Source organism: Lynx canadensis, chromosome C1 (assembly GCF_007474595.2).
Source record: "Lynx canadensis isolate LIC74 chromosome C1, mLynCan4.pri.v2, whole genome shotgun sequence".
Lineage (NCBI taxonomy): Eukaryota > Metazoa > Chordata > Mammalia > Carnivora > Felidae > Lynx > Lynx canadensis.
Window position 1 is genome coordinate 94,007,826 of NC_044310.1, and position 19,429 is coordinate 94,027,254.

General features: G+C 55.5%; 1 protein-coding gene and 1 long non-coding RNA gene across 2 annotated transcripts; both read right to left on the minus strand.

The window, feature by feature from the left end:
- Positions 1-452: 452 nt before the first annotated feature.
- Positions 453-5,472, minus strand: KCNA2 (potassium voltage-gated channel subfamily A member 2). The gene is made up of 3 exons (XM_030326192.1): positions 5,431-5,472; positions 3,643-3,981; positions 453-3,189 (listed from the first exon to the last, which is right to left on the minus strand). Exon 3 carries the CDS (start codon positions 3,025-3,027, stop codon positions 1,528-1,530), a length of 1,500 nt encoding a protein of 499 aa, XP_030182052.1. The 5' UTR covers positions 3,028-3,189; positions 3,643-3,981; positions 5,431-5,472; the 3' UTR covers positions 453-1,527.
- Positions 5,473-7,422: 1,950 nt separating this feature from the next.
- On the minus strand, positions 7,423-19,218 carry LOC115521171. The gene is made up of 3 exons (XR_003970977.1): positions 18,300-19,218; positions 9,790-9,882; positions 7,423-8,961 (listed from the first exon to the last, which is right to left on the minus strand). It is a non-coding gene; the product is annotated as an uncharacterized LOC115521171 (long non-coding RNA).
- Positions 19,219-19,429: the final 211 nt, after the last annotated feature.

Sequence of the window (19,429 nt, forward strand, 5' to 3'; positions counted from 1 at the left end):
GTGTGTGTGCGTGTGTGCACAAACATGCACACACGTACGTATGTATGTATATAATACATAGTATATACATACATACTCTAGTGCACATAGTCAAACACATGCATAAATTGCCCTGTGTCCAAAATATTGCATAAGCTTATACAAGGTTCAAATGCAATTTTTTTTTTCCTATAGCTAGCTAGGTAGAGGAACTCATGAAAGAGATACTCAATATATATTTATATACACTGGATCCACAAATCCGCCTGTCCTCGGGACCAGATGCCCTGGTCAGCTATAGAGTCATGCCCATGACCAGGTTAATTCCTAAGGTGCAGTTATGTGAGGTGTTCAGGCGCTGTGTTCCCTGCTCACTTTCCTGGCTTCGCAGAGGTCTGTGCCCCAGCTTGGAAGAACAGGGATGGCGTGGGCTGGAGAGCCAGAAGTTTTGGTTCCCCGTGCCAAACAGTCTCTTTTTTTTTTTTTTTTTCTCCTGATTGAGGGCTTTTGTCCTCCGATGGGGGGGAAAAACCCTAGTTCAATGCCACTCTGGGGCTATTAATACTCTAAATATGAATACTGTGTAGGCTACTAAGAAAATAGGTTATCTCCTGTGTTTTAAATATTGAGATTCATGCAAGAAACACCCATGCAGCTCTATCGCATCACTGGTAATTTCACTGCGGTGTCAGTGCCGCTGGCACGGCACTAGGAAAGCAGATGTCTGCAAACTCCAGTGTAACGAAGAAATCAGACGTGTTGTGTGACCCTGAAGCCTGCAAAAATGGTGAGATCTGAAGCCGAGAGGTCCCTTGGCTTGCTAGCTTCTCCCCATAGGCCTAAGAGCAAATGTGAAACTTGACAACTCACATTCGGCCATACTCACCGTCCCTCCCCCCTGGGGTTCCCTCACATCCACACTGCAGAGAAAAACCAAATGCAGCATTTTCCGTTACGAAACACAAGCCTCCAGACCATCCACTTGGCAACTGCAACTCACAAAGCCCAGCCCGTGACACAGAAAGTAATTCCAATACACAGGCCTGTGTGTGCTTTTCGATGCAAAAATGGGAATGACCTTTTGCACAATTACCAGCGCTTTAAAGCTGAGCCACCATGGTTTTCCTCTGTGAAGGGGGAGGTGGGCTCATATGGGATGATGGTGCCGGGGACCCGGAGGCTGGGGTGGGGGAGGGGTGCATCTCCCGGGTGCCGTGTGCATCTAACTTGGAAGGGAAGGTGGCGTTGAGGCGGTGGGTTATGTATTTGACATGAGGTGGCCCCAACGTGTCCTTATGAAATTCTGGCTCCATGGGTGACCCCCCCTGTTTGGAAACCCCTAAGCCGGTGATGAAGATTTGCATGAAAGCCATGGACAGATACTCTGTGCTCTAAATCCAAAATCAAAAGATCAAAAAGTCACTTGCACGACTATTGCTTTCCATGCAGAACCAGATACACACTGTAGAACACACTGACTACAATGCAGGCTATTACGCAAGATCTGCATTAGTTCCATGGAGCTGCGAGTATGGTAATGGGTTTCCATCAGACATCAGTTAACATTTTGGTAATATTCACATAGTTTGTATTAGCCAAAGTGCAGTTGGCCGTTTTCAAGTTTTCCTCTCTAAAGTCCTCGTTACTGTTGTTTACCCCCTCCTGGATCTCCATGTAATCAGACTTACTAATGGTAGAGGCACTTCTACTTTTCTTTAGGTCAGGGGAGGATGGGATCTTTGGACAGCTCGTCACTTGCAGGTACTGGGCCTGCTCCTCTCCCTCTGTCTCCCGGTGGTAGAAGTAGTTGAAGTTGGACACGATGACGGGGACCGGTAAGGCAATGGTTAACACACCTGCAATCGCGCATAGGGAGCCCACGATCTTTCCCCCGATGGTAGTTGGAACCATGTCTCCATAGCCTACGGTTGTCATGGAGACGACTGCCCACCAGAAGGCATCCGGGATGCTGGGGAACTGGGAGTCTCGCTCATCGGCCTCTGCGAAATAGACAGCACTAGAGAAAAGGATGACCCCGATGAAGAGGAAGAATATCAGGAGGCCCAATTCTCTCATGCTGGCTTTGAGGGTCTGACCTAGAATCTGGAGACCTTTCGAGTGTCGAGACAACTTGAAAATCCTAAAGACTCTTACCAACCGGATGACACGGAGGATGGCCAGCGACATGGCCTGCTGGCCCTGCTGGGCATCCTCCGGCTTCTCGGCCAGCTCTGTCCCCAGGGTGATGAAGTAGGGGATGATGGCCACGATGTCGATGATGTTCATGATGTTGGTGAAGAAGCCGGCCTTGCTGGGACAGGCAAAGAACCTCACCAAGAATTCAAAGGAGAACCAGATGATGCAGAGGGTCTCTACGATGAAGAAAGGGTCAGTGAAGGAGGTCGACTGCTGGTACCCGATGGTGCTGTTGGAATAGGTGTGGAAGGTCATCCCGCCGCCATGCATGTCCTCGTTCTCATCCCGGAAGATGGGCAGTGTTTCCAGGCAGAAGCTGACGATCGAGATCAGGATCACCATGACAGACACGATAGCTATAATCCGGGCAGGCCCCGAGCTCTCTGGGTATTCAAAGAGGAGCCACACCTGCCTCTGAAACTCATTTTCGGGCAGAGGACGCTCTTCTTCTTTGATATAGCCTTCATCTTCCCGAAACATTTCCATGGCTTCTTCTCCCAGCTCATAAAACCGAATCTCCTCAGAGAATATATCTAAGGGCACGTTCACAGGTCGCCTCAGCCGGCCCCCAGACTGGTAATAGTACAAGATGGCATCAAAGCTGGGGCGGTTCCGATCGAAAAAGTACTCATTTCGGAGGGGGTCAAAGTACCTCATCCGCTTCTTTGGGTCCCCTAAGAGGGTCTCTGGAAACTGGGCTAAGGTCTTCAGCTGGGTCTCGAACCGCAGCCCCGAGATGTTGATCACCACCCTCTCACAGCACTCGTGGTCTGCCTCGGGGTCATAGGTGTCCTGCGGGTGCCCGGGGAGGGCAGCAGCCTCGTCCGCTGGCTCTCCGGTGGCCACTGTCATAATTGGGGCTGAGAGAAGGGCCTCACACTATGCCTTCCAGCTGCCTGGCGGCAGGGAGCTCAGGGTACCGCTTATGGCCCCAGGAAACACAGAAGCATTGGCCTGGGTTCCTGCAGGAGAGCCCGTGGGCTCTCTGAGAGCTGGAGAGACAGCCTCGCTTGGCTGAAAGACAGAGGCAGTTAAGGACATGAGACCACTCGGCATCAGCAGCCCGACCTCGGTTGCTGCTCCTTGTCTCCTACCTCTCAGCCAAGAGTTCAGAAATATCACCACCACCACCACCACCACCACCAAAAAGCAGAACTTACTTTCACCTTGTAACCTGGCTGGGGATCAGAGGAAAGCAGGTGGCAGGCTCTCAAGAAAGCTCCAGACTGCCCTGCACTGGGGGAAGGTGGCTGGTACGGGTCCCCTCTGCACCGCACGGGCTTCATGGAGCACAAGCCCATACTAGAGGCCGGAAGGGAGCCGGCTCCCAGGCACTGAACTCGTGGTTTGCAGACACCTGCGCTCGGGGAGCTATTCACAGTGGTGCATCTGGGGCCTGGGTCTCCCGCATCGCCCCCACTCCAATGACTCTACGCATGGCTGTTATTAAAGAATAGACTGATTTACCTGGCAAGGCAGGAACCTGAAGCTCTCTTCCTCGAAGAGCTGATCAGATACTGTGGGAATCCTAGATACACAAATAGGCAGCCCGGTTGCCCATCACGCCTTCTCACTTGAGCGAGAAATAATGGTGAGTCATTCTGGGCAGGAGGGCAGGCTCCAGGTCCTGGAGGTGAGCTCCAGAACTGGGCTGGCCTGGAGGGGCAGTGGAGGGCCTGGCCAGGGACACGCAGGACTCCAGGGCAGCCGAACTTGGGTCCGGAGCCTTTGGAAGGAAGGAGGCAAGATGCAAAGTTCAGCAAAAGCCAGAGTCCTCCTGGCTGTCCTCAGGAGGTGTGACGTTGCCTGGAAAAAACAGCAGAAAGGTGGAACCGTGGCTCTTGGGTAGCTGGTGCCAAGATTTAGGAGGGCTCTGGCGGCTTTGCCTTCCGTGCCCACCTTCCATGCTGGTGTCACACCTGAGAGCTACCCCTCAGCCTCCCAGCCTCCTCCGGGGCAGGCTTCCATCAGCTGGAAGCATTTTTCTCCCAGGGAACAAGCCTTCAGGCTCCGCTGGGCCTGCCTCCTCTAGGGGCCTCCCAGGGCAGAGCCACAGATCTCCCTTGGTCCTCAGCAGCCATCTGGAGGGACTCTGGGCCAAGCCCTCCAGCCCCTAGGTCTGAACACAGCATCTCCCAAGGGGAGGGCTTCCTCCACGGCAGCCGGACTGTAAGCTCTGACCTCGACCGGGTCCCGGAGGAGGAAGAACCCCTCCCCCCACCTCCCCAACACGCACTCCTTCAAAGCCCATCTAGGGAGATTCCTCACACGGAAAGGTCGATTCTACAAAAGCTGGCTGGCTTGGTCCCAGGACTTACTCTCCCTCGGGGATGCCTAGGTTGCAGGCTTCCCTCCGAGCAGGGTGGCATTTGATCTGGGCAGGCGCCCGACCACCGATTTCTCCCCAAGAGAAAATCCCCTCCCGTCTCGGCAGGGAGCGCAGAACGAACGCCCGGCCAGCCCGGCTGCGAGGCGGCTTGGCAGCGGCGAGAGGGGGAGCCTGGAGGAAGCCGGCTTCCGGGCTGGCCCCCTGCCGGCCCAATCCCGCCGCCCCCAGGGCGGGGAGGGGTCTGGGCCCTCTCCCCACCGCCCGGACTCCGGCCGGGATTCCGCCAGGCGCGCCCCGCGCTCGGTTCCGCGCCTGCGGATCGGACCCACCAGCCGGCCGCCGCTGCGAGCGCCGCCTTAACCCCTTCCTGCCCGGCTCCCGCGGGCCCGAACGCAACCCGGCTCTCTCGCCCCTGGGGTCCATCTCCACCCGAAAACAAGGGAGCCCGAACTCTGGGGGTGGGGAGTAGGGTGCTGCCCCAGACCTCCCCTTCCTCCTAAGCGCGGGGGCTCCCCCGCAACGCACGGCCCCCGGAAAGCGGAAAAGCCTTGCCCCGCCGCAAAGCCGTTTTGATTTGGAGCCGGAGAGGGGAATGCAGGCCGGCGTCCCAAGTGGCTCGGGTCCGACCAACCCGCGCTATCGGCCAGACCCGGTTCTGCTGTCAGCTGCACTTCCCATCACCCGCCCGCGCGCCTCGCTGCGCCCACCGCCCGCGCCGCGCGCAGCCCAAGGGTCCCGAGCCCATTCTGTGCCCTCTCCTTCCGCAGGGCGCCAGCCCCCCCCCTCCCCACCCCCCGCCCGGGCCGGACTCAGCCCAAGGCTGCCGCGCTGCGGGCTGCGCCGCCGGTGCCCCGCAGCCCCTCTGCGCGCCGCAGCCCGGGCAGGGGAAGCGGCCCGCGCAGCCCACCGCCCCGACACCCATTTACCCTTCGCGCTGGGCACCCGGGGCCTCCATGTTCCTGGCTGACCGCGAGCGCCGTGACACGGCGGCGGCGGGCGGCGGCGGCGGCGGGGTGCGGGCGGCCAGCCGGGAGCCGGCTCTGCAGTCCCGCGGGCGGCGCGTACGGAGCGCCCGGCCGCCGCCCGCAGCCGCACCGCGCCGCACCGCGCCACGCAGCGCCGCACCTGGCCCGGCTGCGAACTCGAATTAAAGGGGCCGGCGGGGGCCAGAGCCGAGCAGGTGGCCGCTGAGTTGCGCCCCCCTCCCCCCCCCTCCCGGCCTCGGCCCCCACCCTGCGAGGAAAACACCCATGCTTTGGCAGAACCCAGCTTACGAACCAGAACCTCGTGGAGAGCTCAGCTGCGTGCTGCCGGGCCCGGGGAAGGGGGACAGAAGTTGAGGGGCGGTCGGGAGAGGCTCCTGCCAACGGAATGAAGTAGGCGAGGAGGAAACAATCGATAGCAGCCATCCCGGGTCCGAGGAGGGATCCAGCCCCGCGGGAGATGTGTTGCTATTTTTACGAAGCTGCCAGACAGAATTTGCAGACCCCCTCTCGCGCCCGTTCGCCCCCTCCTCCAGCTCTGCTCCCCACCTCCCTCTTACCCTGCCAAAGCTTTGGCTTCGCAAGGGAATGCAGCAGGTATGGGCCGCAGTGTAGCTGAAACTCACTGGGTTGGTTTCCTGCCAAGGAGCCCCAGGAAACGGGCAGAACTGCAGAGCCGGCCCTCTAGGCTCCCCTCCCCTCCAGGGCCGGGCAGGGAAGGCTCTGGGCCGTGCTGCTGCCCTAGGGAAAGGCCAGCCACTCACAAAACCGGTCTCCTCACAGACCTTAACAGGGCCGGATGGCCCACGGAACTCTGAAAATGGGAGTCCAGCTCCTGGCGCCCTGGCACCCTGGGGTGTGGGCAGAAGAGAAAGACCTTTGCTTTTGGAAGAAAGGGTAGGGGAAGCCCAGCCTACCCTCTGCTCAGATGGTGGATGTGAGAGGGTCCAGGGTGCTCATGACCACATTACAGCCCCATGCCCCTGGGAGTTCTGGCATCTGGATCTCTGTCAGAATCATGGCTGCAAACAGTGATTCCTTGAGCCCCAGACTGGGGCAGACCAGGAGCCTTAGATGCAAAGGGGCTCCAATCCCAGGGAGGCTCCTGCTGGGACCTCCTTGCTAAGAACTTTCGGTCTCTAGGCCTGTAGCCTTGTGATGGAAGTTCTGACAGCCGTCAGGGTGGTCTGCTAGGTATGGTTTAAGACTGGGGGCGCCTGGGTGGCACAGTCGGTTAAGCGTCCGACTTCAGCCAGGTCACGATCTCACGGTCCGTGAGTTCGAGCCCCGCATCAGGCTCTGGGCTGATGGCTCGGAGCCTGGAGCCTGTTTCCGATTCTGTGTCTCCCTCTCTCTCTGCCCCTCCCCCGTTCATGCTCTGTCTCTCTCTGTCCCAAAAATAAATAAAAACATTGAAAAAAAATTTAAAAAAAAGACTGGGGGCCTACCCAGAGCTGCAGGGCATGGTCTGGGAGGGAAGTGACCTTAGTGAGCTCTGGGGATGACACATAAAGCGGGCTGGTTTGGCCTAGGGCTTCTAGAACTTGAGCCATCCATGTCCCAGCCTGAGGGTGACCTGGGTGTTTTGAAGCCAGCCAGGCTGGGACCTAAATCCCTGTTGGGTAGGAGGTGAATTAATTCAGCTCTCTGGACCTCAGTGCCCTCATCTGCAAAATGAGGATACTTCACAAGCTGTTGTGAGGGTTAAGTTGCTTATGTAAAGAGTTTAGCCCCCAGCAGACGCTCCACAAATGATGGTTTCTCCACTCTGCCTCCCTGTGAAACACGCTGTAACTCCCAGCCTGTAGCTTGGCTTGTGGCTCTTTCTCTAAGTTCCCCATCACCGATCACCGGGTTTTTCTGGCCCATTCTCTCTGCCTCCCAGTGTGCCCCACCCCTCACTTCCCCTGAGATTTCAGCCATTCCCACCTCCTTCAGCACACCGTCTGCGTCTGCGGGTCTGGGCTCCTCACTCCTACTGGAAAGTCTCCCCTCCCAGCTCTGCAAGGCTCTGTTTCTCCTTCTGGCTCCGTGGGGGTCCTCATGTCAATTGAAGCACAACACACATCCATTTGATCACCTGTATATATTTTCTTCGCCCGCCTTTGTTCAAATGAAAGCCGCGGACAGAAAAAACGCTCTTGGGGGAGAATTCATAATTGTGCTAATTGGTAACATGTGCCCACCATGTGGCGGACACTGTGCTAAGCACGTCCAGTTCAGCGGGAGGCTTAATCCTCACAGCTCCCAGAGCTAGTTTCTACATCACTACCGTTTCTGGGGGGAAGGAAATTGAGGCAGAAAGAGGTGAAGCAACCTGCCCGACCTCCCTGAGTGATGGCTCTGGGACTTGAATCGGGTGTCTGTGACCCTAGGGCAGATACCCTTAGCCCCCACGCCACACTGCTCAGGTACCGGAGCAGCCCCAGAATTTCATTTCCCTCTTTGGGATCTTCCTCTGCCCCCTGTCCCATCTGATTGGGCTCAGGGGTATGTCGTCCTACTCCACGACCCCCCCACCTCCTCAAAGCCTTACCTAAGTATGAACAACAAGCAAAAAGAAATGAAGGAAAAAAGGGAAGAAAGAAAAAGAAGCATAATATCAGTTGTGCCAGGGCACGTGGGGTGTGGCTCCCACCCTGGATGGTCCCTCTTGGTTTGGCAGGGCTGTGTGAGAAAAAGAGCACGGACCCAGTTCCTACCTCTGGCATTTGCTAGCTGTGTAAACTCGAGCAAGTTATTTAAACTGCTCTGGGCCTCAGTTTCTCCTTTGGTGGGCGGGACAGCAAAGCGGCTCACAGGGTGGGGGGCAGGATGAACTGAGGTGTAGTGGACAGCCAGCCAGCTTAACCGAGCTGCTTGATCACTGTTAGCTCTCTTTCCAGCCCTCTAGAGGCCACCATTTCTTATTCTGGGCCACGAAAGGACAGCTGGGGTGCCTCTTGATCCCTCCCTAGGGCCGGCCAGACCCCCCAAAACCACTCCTTTATCCTTCAGTCGGGTGTCCTGCTTGGGGGCCGTGCCTTGTCTTCGGCAGAGGGAAATACTGGTGACGGTCACAGCAGTGACCTGCCAGTGACCTGAAGTTGTCAGTTCCTGCCCTCTGCGACTACAGTCACTGAAAGGAGGAGTTATGATAGGGCACGTCCATGAACCCCAGCCCCCAACACACACACACCAAGGCACTGCGGGTACCTTGGTGGTCTCTTGGAGGGTCTCTTCGTCTTTCCCGCCATGATTCATGAATGTAGAAGACAGGAGCGCCCTTCTCCGGTGTCACTTCCAAAGGAGCGGCGCTCCTTCCTTGCATGACCATCACCTCTGCTGAGGCTTGGTCCCCCACCAGCCCTCGGGCCCACTGTGGTGGCACAGCCCCCTTGAGCCCGCAGGAAGCAGGCCAGGGAAACAGGGAATGTGGGCCCAGGCGCCTGCTGACAGCTGTCGTGGGTTGTTTGATTGACTCCTTGGCACCACCTAAGGGAAAAGATGCCATTATCTCTATTTTATAGATGAAGATACTCAGAGAGGACAAGTCGCTGTCCAGGGCAATTTAGCTCGCAAGTGGTGAGGCTGGAACGGAACTCAAGATGTCTGACTCCACAAATCACTGTTCATTCTCCTGCCCACTTCGACCGTTAGCCTGGTGCCAGGCCTCTGGGCTCACTTCCTGGTCTTAGGGGCAGGGATCCCATCCAGCAGACCTTCTAGACCCTTAGGACATATCCATATATTCTGCAGAGGTTGCCCAACCTGCCAGGATGTCTGTTTTGGAAGCTTGTTGGTGGAGTCAAGACAGCAGTACAAGACTCAGGACCTGAAGTTTCCCCTCTGTGCCTTTGCCTGGAGCAGCTCGACTGACGGCTGTCACATCTGCAGGGCACAGGGCTAAGCCTCCCTCACCCCAGAGCTTTAGTCTTAGCATGCAGAGCTGTGTGACCCAAAGTCACTGGCTTGACCTTTCTGTGCTGTGGTTTACTCGTAAGATAGGAAGGGTAGCATTTGTCCCCTGGCTCCCCTTGCTTTGTAGGGTTTAAAGAGAGAGTGGAAGGAAGGAAAAAAAAGAAGGAAGGAAATTAGCATTCATTTTTAGTGTGTGTTAAAAATCTCAATTGTTAGCATCAGAGGAGAGTTGATGTGAATGTGCTTGGAAAAGCAGAAAGCCTGGTCCGTGTGGAAGAGGACACTGGTCCCGTCACCATTGCTGCTGCTGTCATGATTGTGCCCTGCCCGTGTGCATCATGTCTGACGTCCGAGGACTTCCCCTGGAAAGTAGAAGGAGCATCATTCCAGTGCCCTACTTACCTAAGCGCTGCCTCCTGCAGGAAGCCTTCTGCGATTAACTCCCTGCTGCCTCCAAGGAACTCCTGTCAGGAGGCCTGGGCCTTGGCTCCTGTACTGCAAAGTTTGGCCACATAAAAGAGTATATTAAGGAATGGGTGAAGGGGGTGGACCTTCCCTCCCCTTTTGGGGCCACTCCTCTGGGTCAGGCATCATGTTGGTGGTCTCACCCTCTCGTCCCTGCCATTAGCACCCAAAGGCAGAATGGCGTCACGCTTGAGGTACAACCGCTCGTGCCAGCAGGCGTAGGACCCAATCCCTGGCCTGCCATGTTTTAGCCCTGTGACTCAGCTCCTCACCTGTAAACTTTCATTGTGTGGTGGGGATGTAAAACAGTTAGAACAGTGCCTATCCCGGAGCACACACTAAGTGATACTTTCGGCAGACCACCCTCAGCACTGCAATCACCTTTTTCCTCTCTGTTTGGAATAGAAGTGGGCGAGGTTGATGGGGGGCCATGACACGGATGCCTTGGGTATTCCAAACCACATCCCCTGGACCACCTGTGATTTCATCTGCCTGTGGAGCTCTTTCTTTCTTTCTTTCTTTCTTTCTTTCTTTCTTTCTTTCTTTCTATGCTTTTTTAAAAATATTTATTCATTTTTGAGAGAGAGAGAGAGAGAGAGAGAGAGAGATGGAGTGTGAGCAGGAGAGGGACAGAGAGAGGGAGACAGAATCCGAAGCAGGCTCCAGGCTCTCAGCTGTCAGCACAGAGCCCGACGTGGGGCTCGAACCCACGAACCGCGAGATCATGACCTGAGCTGAAGTCGACGCTTACCCAACGAGCCCCCCAGGCGCCCCTGGAGCTGCCTATTTCTGAGCACGCTGGCGGTGTCCCCATCAGTCACTGTGTCTCTTGGCTTTTCTGGCTCCAGACTCTTTCTGAAGCCGTGGTGGCCTGCCCAGGTGGCCTGGGGTGGCCCGGATATTGGTGGGTGGGGGTGGGGGTGCAGCTCTGAATGTCCCAGCCTCCCATGTGTTCAGAGCCCCGATGGCTCACAGAGGTAATCAGCTCGATCACGTGAGCCAGCTGGCCTGGGTTAGGTCAAGGTCCTGACCACCCACCTCCTTGGGCCTGTGCTCCAGGCAGCTGAGCCAGCTCCCGGCCCTGCCCACGGCTGGCTCCCTGTGCGCTCTGTCATCAGCCCAGGCCTGTCTCCGGAGCCTCACTTCCCAGGACCGCTTCTCCCTCGCACTCCCCTGGTTTGGAGAAAGCCCACCTTCTACTCCGTCACCCAAACCAGAAACCTGGGAGCCCTATCGGCCCTCTTTGCTTCCCTCACCCCGATATCCCCTGCACGCAGTCCCTCACTTGGCCTTGGTAGCTCTTCACTTGTCTCCGATTCCCTCCTGCTACCCTAGTCTCAGCCACCAGCAGGGGGGTCTGAGCCACTACGGTTCAGGCTAGCTCTCCCTGGTCCCTTCTCCCCACAGTTGCCACAGTGATCTTCCAAAAGAGCAAATCCCGTCATGTCACTTACCTCTTAACCCCTTGTTGGCTCCCTATTGCTGTGACCCAGACAACGTGTTCTTTTTTTTTTTTTTTTAGTTTTTTAAATGTTTTTATTTATTTTTGAAGGAGAGAGAGAGAGAGAGAGAGAGACAGAGCATGAGCAGGGGAGGGGCAGAGAGAGAGGGAGACACAGAATCCGAAGCAGGCTCCAGGCTCTGAGATGTTAGCACCGAGCCCGATGCAGGGCTCGAACCCACAAACTGTGAGATCATGACCTGAGCCAAAGCCAGATGCTCAAGCGACTGAGCCCCCCAGGCACCCCCCAGACTACGTGTTCTGAAAGACAAGCAGAGCCCTTCGTGATCTGGGGTTCCCTCACGCTTCCTCTGTGCCCATCTTAAAAGTCTATGCTGGCATTAGGCCAAACAGTCTTGATAGCTCTACCTGGCTTAATACAGACACATTAAATGAAGTCCTACAGTCAGACAGACTTGGCGTCAAGTCTTGGCTCTGCTGCTTGCCACTCACGTGACCTCATCTGGGGTATTTTCCCTCTCTGAGTTCCAATCTGTAAAATGGGACTAACGCCTAATGCTTTTTCTGAGGGCCTAAGGAGATACGTGCACAGGGTGTTTATCTCAGTCGCTCCCCTGCAGGATGGGCTCAAAAATACGAACTTCCAGATGGTTCCAGGTTTTCCTGCTTTGGCTTGCAGCCTCTCACCCAGAACACCCAGCCCCCCCTGCCCCCCATTACCCCAGTGACTCCTAACATTCAACTCATGTCACGTCCTCCCCGAAGCCTTTCTGGGCCCTCTCCCTGGTCTCTGCTCATCCATGCAATGCCTGTATGCTGCCCAGGAATAGGCCCATCACACTGAGTTCTGGGGGTCTGTCTCTGTCCCCATGCTCTCTTCCCCTGGGCAGGGGGCATCCTGAGGGCAGGTGCTGGTGTCTCCCACCTGCAACTGCGTGTCTGGTCCAGGCCAGGTCCAGAGCTGTATTTGTGAGCCAGCAGATGTTGGCAGATGTGTGGAAGGCTCCTGCTTCTGAAGAACCCTCAGTCACCCCAGGACCAGCTAGGACCTGTTCCTGACTCTTGCCTAATCCACAGAGAGGGTTCTAGAAGGACCGCCGGTCACACAGCAGCCACTACCGGAGGGAACACACCTGGGCAGCCCCTGAGCCAGAGGATGACAGAGGGGGTAGAATGGTTCCCCCGAGGGGGGTGGCTCCCTGTCTATTTCACAGAGAGACTAGATAGCTTGCTCAAGGTCACACAGCTAAACCAGGTAAGAGCCAGGGTTTGAACTCAGGCTCCAGGATTCATGCCCTTTGCCCTTCTGCTGTGCTGTCTCACAGCTTGAGCGTCCGGGCATCCTGTGGGCTGGACTAGATCTTGTCCGCCGGTCACTCTGTGCGTTAAGCTCTGCAAGGATTCCTAAGGACCCTTTGGCTCATGCTTCCCCACCTATGGCTGTTACACGCCATCAGGGACCGGGGCTTACTGCACCGGGACACCGTGAGTCCCACCACGGCCATTCCAGCGTTTTCACTGCCTTGTGTCCACCCCTGAACCTTCCTTCCTGAAGTCTTAACTCAGAGGTCTCCATTCCACCTGTGGCCATAGAGCACAATGCCCCACCCCCACGCCCAGCACACACCAGCATTTCACACAGTTGCAGAGAGAAGCCGGGAACCCCACAACCTCTCTTCTTTGAGGCCATCATCCCCAGGCCCTCTGTTCTCCTTAACACCTCATGCCATTCTCTGAAAATTTCTCCAACTTCTTTTTAAGCTTATTTATTTTTTGAGACACAGAGAGAGAGGAGGGGAGGGGCGGGGGGGGGGTGCGGAGAGAAAGAATCCCAAGCAGGCTCCGCACTGTTAGTGCAGACAGAGCCCGACACGGGGCTCGAATCCATGAACCGTTAGATCATGACCTGAGCTGAAATCAAGAGTCGGATGCTTAACTGACTGAGCCACCCAGGTGCCCCAATTACTCCAACTTTTAATTGTGTCTCACTCGGAGGTCCCCAGAGAAGAGCCCTTTGGCCCGGGTGTGGACCAATCAGCCCAGAGGTAGGGGCACCAGCACGGCTCTTATCACACGAACACAGCACACACTGACCCTTCGTGTCCATGTCCTGTGACTGTTTTGTCTGGGCCTGATTGTTGCTGTGACCCCTATGTCCTCCTTTTCACCTCTTTACTGCCTAGTCCATACGCAAGCGGACTAGAGCAGACAAACGAGCAGGAACCTGATATGGAAAGTCCGCCGGCCAGGCAGTTGCAGCCCCGGCTTTGCCACTGCCTGGGTGACCTTGAGGTGTGTGACCTTGGGTAAATCACGTGTCTTCTTTGTGCCTCAGCCCCTTCATCTGTAAAATGGGAAAGCTGGACAACACGATCTATACGACCTCGTCTTGTTCTAGGACTAGTTCTTTGACTTCACCCAGCCAAGGGATGGGAGCCCCGTGCAAACAAATGCATGTATCTCATTAGCTCGTATCATCAGTGCTCCTATTAGAACTACTTTGCTTCGAGGACCCTGAGCCTCAGAGAGGCGTGTGACCTGCTCAAGGTCACAAGGCTCACTCTAGGGAGTGGCAGAACTGGGACTCGGGCCCAGGCCCCTCTGACCCCCAAGTCAGCAGCCCCCATCACATATCAGTGCCTGTTTTAAAAAGGGAGGAAGGAATTTTGGAGATGCTAAATCACTGTGAAATGAGTCCTGAAAAAAATTCAAAACAGTGCAAACTTGATGCTCAGCGCATCTTAATGATGTTCTCTGAATCCAAGAAGGGTCATTACAAGGGGAACTCTGGGATTCTTCAGCTCTGAGACCCTACGGAGAGAAGACAGGCTGATACCTCAGCAAGAGAGCTCGCGTAGATGGTGGGGAGGGGGGGCGGGGGGTGGCAGAGGGATAATGATGGAAACTATGGGACATTTGATGAACTATGAGACCCAAGGACATCTTAAAGAACACGGCCTGACTGTCACATACCTCTTAGGTATGGCCTTCCCCAGAATGCTAAGAGTCAGGTGAGTCAGGTGAGTTCAAGACTGGGTAGGGAAGTATCAGGTGGCAGATAATGTGTTTGTGGAACGGAATGAGCTCTGGTCTGGAGGGGCAGCAGGGCCTTGTCCGGGGAGCTCAGATCTGAGGTTCTGGATGACTCAGCCTGTCTGACCCGACTTTGAATTAGGGAAAAGGGAAGACAGAGAATGGAGGTGATGGAGCCATCTTGGCAACTTTCCCGGTGTTGCAGAGCCAAGATGCGCCCGGAAAAATGAAGGGAAGCCGACAAAGTCCCAGGGAGATGAGGGAGGGCCAGATAGAGGGACAGAGAGTTGGAACCGGTGTTTTTCCCTGCCCCTGCACACTCCCAGCGGCGACTTGGCTTGCCTGATGGTCCCCAGCTTAAAATTCCGGGATCATCCAACAGTGCCACCCAGTGGCCATGTGGGAGAGGTGCAGAGAGGTGCCCAGGGAAGCTGAAATTAGATGGAAGAGGAAAAGTACCCAGCTGCGCAGAAAAAGAGAAAGCTCTGAATTTCTTCCTGCCTTGAGGATATGGTGCAGGGCTCCCCACAGGTCTCTGGGTCTAGGAAGAGCTGTTCTGTAGTGGTCCACACCCCCCAAAGGACTGCCTGTCTCCTTTCAGCCGGGGCACTTGGAATCTGCTGGCTTCAGCCCACGTTCCTCTAATCTGGAGGCCCCAGGACCTGAAGAGACAGGGATGTCTGCAGCCCTTCCCCCAGCCCCACTTTCTTGAATGAGGAAGGGCCAGCTGGCCCTCCCCTTGGGTTGATCTGGTCATGGTCAAGGTCATAGTCTCAGTGACGTTGGCACAGTGCGATCTCTAGGGCAGCAGGGGAGGGGGCCGCAAGTCACTTCCCGGCAGACTGCATTCCACTTCTTTTCTCGTGCACCCTCCCCGGGGTCCCTGAGCTTTTAAGAAAGAGACAGAAGCTCTTCCTCTAAGAAACGTGGGACCCCAGAGTTGGGTCGTGAAGAAGGTGGCACAATTCCTGAGAAAGACACAATAGAACCTGGGAATGAGGTTCTTGAAACTCTCCTGCCCAAGAGTATGTGATAAGGACAATACCTAACGGAGGCAGGTCCTATTTTCATTTTCATTCTACAGATAAAGAAACCGAAGCTTAGTGAGGGTGAGTAACGAGCCGGTGGCCGCATGGCCAGTAAGCAGGTGCGAGGGGCAGGAGCTGGACTGTGGCCTGTCCGACTCAGCAGCCCCAGCTCCAGACGGGGCCCTAGCCCAGCCAGGAGGAGGTTCTCAACAAAGTGGATCCTTCCCTGGAGCTGGAGAGGGAAGCAAGTTGTCAGTAACTGACTCTGACTCGAGGCAGAATGAAATGGCTTCAGCTGACGAATAAAGTACAAAAGTGCATGAGACAAGGGAAGCCTTCATAAAAGACGGGGTGTTTGAGAGGTGGTGTTAAGAAGAATGTCCAAAGGCCGTAAAAGGGCTGTGGAGGGTTGGGGCTTTCTGCATGGGGTCTCTGCATACCTGCATTCACTCCCTGCAGAAACCCTCTCTGCAGAAACCCACCAGCCTAAGCAGTGACCCCCTCCCTGCACCTTATCCTGCTGTATTTCTCTTTAGAGCACTTATCTCTACCTGTCACTTTGCTATTTACATATTTGTTTGTTCTCTTATTCCCTGTTGCTAGAATACAAATTCCATGGGGAAGGATTTTGAGGATTTTACTCTTTCTTATACCCCCAGTGCCTGGGGTGTTAAGGGTAGTCAACACATATTTGTAAAATAGATGTCTAAATGCATGAGTGGATTCCAGGATACGGGGACAAGAAGGACAGGGCACAGAAGCAGTGTCGCCTGCCCCAGGAATACTGAGTCATACGGCAGGACTGGAGTGGGCTGCCTGGAAGGACACAGTGAGACAGGAAAGGTTGTTCAGGAAGATTGGGGAAGGCCTCGAATGCCATGCGGAGGAGTTCGATTTATTTTGTCCTATAGATGACAGTGAACCTTTGAGGGTTTTGTGGAAGAGAGAGACAGGATCCAACTAGATTTTAGGAAGATAACTTAGGAAGGTAATATGATTTGTAACGAAATTTGTCATGAAAATGTAGCGTGAGGGATGATCTGAGGTGGCTCCTCCCGGTGAGAGGTGACAGGCAGGAAGAGACCAAGAGATGGTCCCGGTAGTAAGAAGAAAAGATCAATGGGGAGCCGCCAAGGGGGAGTCAAGAGGACTCAGTGGTCAGTGAGACGGGCGAGGGGGAGAAAGTACCGTGGTGCCTTTGGCCAAGCAAGGGATTTAGGAAGGTGTCAGGTGGGTGTGCGCCTGCATATGTGAGCCTACGTGGGTGTTGGGGGATTGAGCCCATGGGAGGGCAGTTCAGGCAGAGGGGGGGGTTGTGGGGCTGCTACGGCCAGGCTGTCCTTGTCACTAGGCAGGTGACAATGCTGGCCTGATGCTCAGGAGAGAGGCTGGGGCTGGGGTATTTGGAGCCACGGGGGAGAACGAGATCCTCCAAGATGAGAGTTAGATGGAATGAGAAGAGAACAACCCACTTTATGGGGAAAGGAAGACAGTGGAGGGGAAGGAGCCAGTGGAGTCATGGTCAGAGGGGCCGGAGGGCCCGAGAGCAGTGTCCCAGACAGCCGCATCTGGGCCAGGGCCTCGCTGACACACTCACGTCCCCCACTGATGGGACTTCCATGGCATCTGAGCCCCATGGCCCCCTCCCTCGTTCCCACACAGAAGCACAGGGCATGGCAGGGTCTGATATCCCAGGGTCCCTACTTAGGGTCAATGTTCGCGCTACATTGGGGCCAACAATTCTTCAGAAGGAAGAAATACTTTATTAGTGGTATCTGTGGAGCTAAACGTAAGATAGTTTTGGTTTTTTTTAAATTTTTTTGACGTTTATTTATTTTTGAGACAGAGCATGAACAGGGGAGGGTCAGAGAGAGAGGGAGACACAGAATCCGAAACAGGCTCCAGGCTCTGAGCTGTCAGCACAGAGCCCGATGCGGGGCTCGAACTCATGGACCGCAAGATCATGACCTGAGCCGAAGTCGGACGCTCAACCGACTGAGCTATCCAGGCGCCCCAAGATAGTTTTTTAAAAACACTGGCAAAGCCTCATTAGAGTTTTCTCCAAAGTAGCCTTGTCCTTCCCATTCATCTGTTGGGAAGGGTAGACTGCGGTCTAGAGATAGGACCCAGTGTCCAGATATGGGCTCTGGGGAAGGGGAGCCAGAGGAGTTTGGAGCAGGCTTTGTGACCTGGAAATACCTGGGGGGCAGTTTTGGGCACTGTGCCTTCTAGGAGACGTGGTGGCCACCTCCTTCATGTGGCTCACTGATTGCAGGGGAGACAGACTTGCAGATGTCGGGTGATGGGAGCCATGGGACCCACGGGAGACCACTCTGCCAGGTGGCTGTAGGGGTGGGGACTTGGGACAGAGAGGACTTGGGACTTGGCCCTGGAACCCAGGGTCCCACCTGCTCCCTGCTGGGGTGCACAGATCCACACTCCCATAGGAGGATGAGCCCAGCCACCCCAAGAGAGACCTGTCAGCTAAGTATTTTTTGGCGGATCAGAGGAGCCCAGAATCCCAAGCTTTTCTCTGACTTTGCCATTTAGTTGAGGCGTGGCCCCAGAAGATCGGCGATGCCTGTTGTTCTTTCTGTTTGGAATAACTGCTCTGGGTGGACTTTCCTTCTGGGAGGAGGCGAGGGGGGCGTGTGACCCTCCAGTGAGAAAGAGACCCAGGAGGGTGATGGAAGAAACATAAGGAGAGGACAAGAAGGATAGAGAGCCTTGCTCAGGTAACCTGACATCGTTCCTTAGACGTCCAACAGGCAGCTCAAACTTAGTATGTCCAAACGGACTTCTCCTTTCTGCTCCCCTCCCCCCCAAACCTGGTCCTGAACCACGTCAGCGCTCACCCAATTGTTCAGGCCCAAACCCTGGGAGACAGCCTTTTACGAAGCCATCAGCGAATCCTATTGTCTTACCTTCAAAATGTATTCTGAATCTGGTTCAGGAGCAAGGAGCAAGGCAGGTACTGGATACTCGCATCTCTCACCTGGGCTCCCAACAGGTCTCTCTGCTCTTCCCCATGGTCCCAGAGAAGCCAGAGTGATTTTTTTTTTTTAATGTGAATCAGGTTGTATCATGCCTTTGTTCAAACTCCAATAGCTGTTTACCGGCCTTAGAACTAAACCTCCAGCTCTTCTGTGGCCTGGAAGGCTCCGCACCATCTGTGCCCCGGATACCTTTCTGACCTCATTTCCAACCACCCCCCACCCCGCCCGTGTTCACTCAGCTGGGCCAGCTGCCTCCACGCCTGTCCCCAAACCCAGCAAGGCCATCCCTGCTGCAGGGCCTGTGCGTTGACTGTCGCCACCCCCTGGAAGACTGACCCGGAGCATTCTCAATATTCGCTTCCTTTCTGGGGTCTCTGCTTACACATGGTCTCCTAGGAGGTGCCTGGCACGTAGGAAGAACTTAATAACCGGCATGGAATAATAGCCTGGCCAAAGCTCTCTTGTCTTGGCCGTGAAATCCGCCCCCCACCCTCGGCGGTTCCACTGGACCTACACTGAGAAGATGCGATCAGCCCCGCTGAAAGCACCAGATGCATGCACTGTCCATGGCCGCCAGAGGGCGCCACAGGCAGCTTCAAGGGCACACTGCGGCACACGCTGCCACTGCAGCAGCCTGGGGACGTTGGAGCCACCCTGCCCCAGTCCCCCAGGCCCCTAACCCTCCCCCAGCACGGGAGAGATGGGGAGTAGGCATTCTGAACCAGCACCTGGCTCTCCGCCTACCTGCTAACTGAGGCCTTCTTAGAAACAGGCAGGTGAGATCTTGCCGATTAAAAATGGGTTTTCCCTCCACTTATTTGTCAAACGCCAAGCCCCACCGTCTCCTGTTACCGGAGGTCATGTTGCTGATGGCAGTGCCCCCCCCCCCCCCCAGTCTCCCTTCTGCAAATACAGACCCCAGAAACTGGAGCTTTAGTGTGGTTAAGGAACACAAACCCCTCTGCCCAACCAACCCGTTTAAGCAGCCAGGCCTCTGGGGACAGCATTCGCAGCTTCTCCAGGCTGACTCGGGCCTAACCTTCTCCCAGGAGGTCACT